Source organism: Loa loa (genome assembly GCF_000183805.2).
Source record: "Loa loa unplaced genomic scaffold supercont3.8, whole genome shotgun sequence".
In the NCBI taxonomy this organism is placed as follows: Eukaryota; Metazoa; Nematoda; class Chromadorea; order Rhabditida; family Onchocercidae; genus Loa; species Loa loa.
In genome coordinates, this window is record NW_018108188.1 from 358032 (window position 1) to 360592 (window position 2561).

At 31.6% G+C, this 2561-nt stretch overlaps 1 protein-coding gene across 1 annotated transcript; it reads left to right on the forward strand.

The window, feature by feature from the left end:
- Positions 1-249: 249 nt before the first annotated feature.
- Positions 250-1707, forward strand: LOAG_14515 (hypothetical protein; the record flags this gene model as incomplete). Its single annotated transcript, XM_020448819.1, has 5 exons — positions 250-302; positions 596-701; positions 940-1115; positions 1300-1463; positions 1631-1707. The coding sequence occupies 5 exons, from the start codon at positions 250-252 to the stop codon at positions 1705-1707; spliced, it is 576 nt and encodes a 191-aa protein (XP_020301064.1).
- Between the last annotated feature and the right edge of the window lie 854 nt (positions 1708-2561).

Consider the following 2561-nt stretch of genomic DNA (forward strand, 5'->3'; position numbering starts at 1 on the left):
TAATAATAATAATAATAATAATAATAATAATAATAATAATAATAATAATAATAATAATAATAATAATAATAATAATAATAATAATAATAATAATAATAATAATAATAATAATAATATAATAATAATAATAATAATAATAATAATAATAATAATAATAATAATAATAATAATAATAATAATAGTAATAATAAAAATAATAATGATAATAATCTCAATAATATCTATCATAATAGTAGTGATAGTAATTCGATGAAGATAAGAACGACCTTTCCAGCAGTTGGTATGCAGATGTCTTTCAATCAGTTAGTTCTTTTTTATCCTTTTCAGTTCTACTTGAATTTTCATTTTTTCTTTTTCGCAAATATAAAAGCAAATATTTTTGACACCTGAATAAATCAATGATTGTATAGCATAATTGATTAGTACCGACATTGCATGCATGCTAAGTTTTGTGAGGGTTGTTAGGCATAATAATCAGTGCAATTTCAAGGGTAAGTAGCATGCATCAAAGCAGTACAGTCATACTTAAATGCAATAAGTGCAACACATTGAATGCGGTACAAAGAAATGTTAAAACTGCATGAAATTATTTTAGGGAAATCGGAAACAGTTTAAAAGCATTAGATGCAAAGGTTAATATCAAATTAGCGCAAATATCTAATCGGGTTGATGAATTATTCAACTACTTGCGCAGCCTACAGGTGAGTGAAGTTTCAGAATATTGATTAATTGGATGTTGTGGTACCAGAAGTGTTTGAGGGAAAAGTGTGAATTAAACTAATAGTCTTAGTAAAACTTACCTTCTTTTTATTAATATACTTAATCTAGTCAGACTCTTTGTCTTGTGTCACCTCAGAACCGATCAATCTAATTCATTATGATTACTGGCATGTATTTTCACGGTAAAATATGTTCATATCAAAATGACACTAATTTCAGATGGCCAGTTGTATCCCGAATTTGCTTCCATTCCTGCAGACATATCACAGTGAAGCACAAGGAGTACAAAAAAATGGAATACGAAGTCAACCACAGTCATTTCCCGATGAGAAAGATATGGTCTTCTATGGTACCCATTGTCAGTCGCCATTACTTGGACAAACACCCTTGTCAAGGTATCACTTAGTAGTTTCCTGAGAAGTTAATTTAAAATGTAATTTTATTGCACTTTCTATGAATTCATCTTTATAATAAATAGTAATATAATTGCTAAAACAGGATGTGCCAAAAAATTTTTGCTTTCTATGGTACTTATTCGAATAATATAAGTTGAGTTATTCCAAGTTTTGTTATCCTTAGATGCCACACAGTTACGTACCCCCGACAATACATTCAACACCAACAACCAAGCGGGCGTTGTTATTTCCACGGGATTGAAAATCACAGGTGCGCATTTGCAAATCATCCATTTCAATCTCATCATCAGCCTAATGTTAACCATACAAATCATATCAACCAACAAGGTTTGTTCCTTCGCAGTTTTTTTTCTTTCTTTTTTTTTCGTGTTTTCTAATTGAACAAGTCCTGTGTTAACCGAATTAGTAAATACACATACGCAAATATACACACGTGCAAACACATATATGGTATAGCACAATGATTTTTATTGTCACGTGACTGATTCTTGTAGGTGAAGGACAGCCGTGTGTATACCTGCCGTACGTGTCTTTACACGTGTATGATATATTTGTGGGTGTGGGTAGATGAGATGCAAATTTAACGTTTACGCGTTAGGTGTAGATGACATGGGGTAAGACTATGATTATACGTGTAAATATGACACATGTGCAGGTATAAGAGTGAGAAATTTGAGAAATATTGTGAACAAAGAACAGAATATTCTATAATGAATTGAATGGTTTAATTCGACATACAGAAAACAGTACGTAAATAGGTTGGATGTGTGAACTTTGAACTTTGAAACGGTAGCCTACTTGTCTGTCACGAACACCAAATTTTAATAATAGCAAGGTTAAGTGCTACTTCTCAGAAAAGTATAAGCTATAAAGAAAGTGGGTTTTTTTCCGGGATATATTTCCAGTAAAGAAATTTCTAGGAATTTTGTTGAGTAATGGGTCTCCTTCATCACCTTGCTTCTCTCCACCTCTTTGTCCCTTCAAAAAAAGATTAGTTCAATCGCCTTATATAGTATTTAAGTTCCACTAGGATGACCATGGAGGTTAGCTGGTCTTCGGCGTGGTTCATAACGCAGACATGGAAAACATCGAAATCTCTTTGTGAGAATAAAAATTGCACTGAAAAATATGAAAAGCAGTTTAGAAAATGAGATGAAAAACAATGAAGAAAAGAAAGAAATAAATTATATCACGGATAGTCTTCACCAGAAATTGCTGAGGAAACTAGATTGATTTGTACAGTAACTGATGGTAAGGTTTATTTGTAGTGAATATAATAACAGTTCAAGCATAACTTGGGTATAATTCAGACAATTGGATTATGTGATGTTAATGATGATTCGAAATCGGAAAAGAATAACGAGGTCGAAAGAAAACATTGTTGTGCGTGTAGATAAAAGAGAATATGTCCGGCCTACCGGTTTT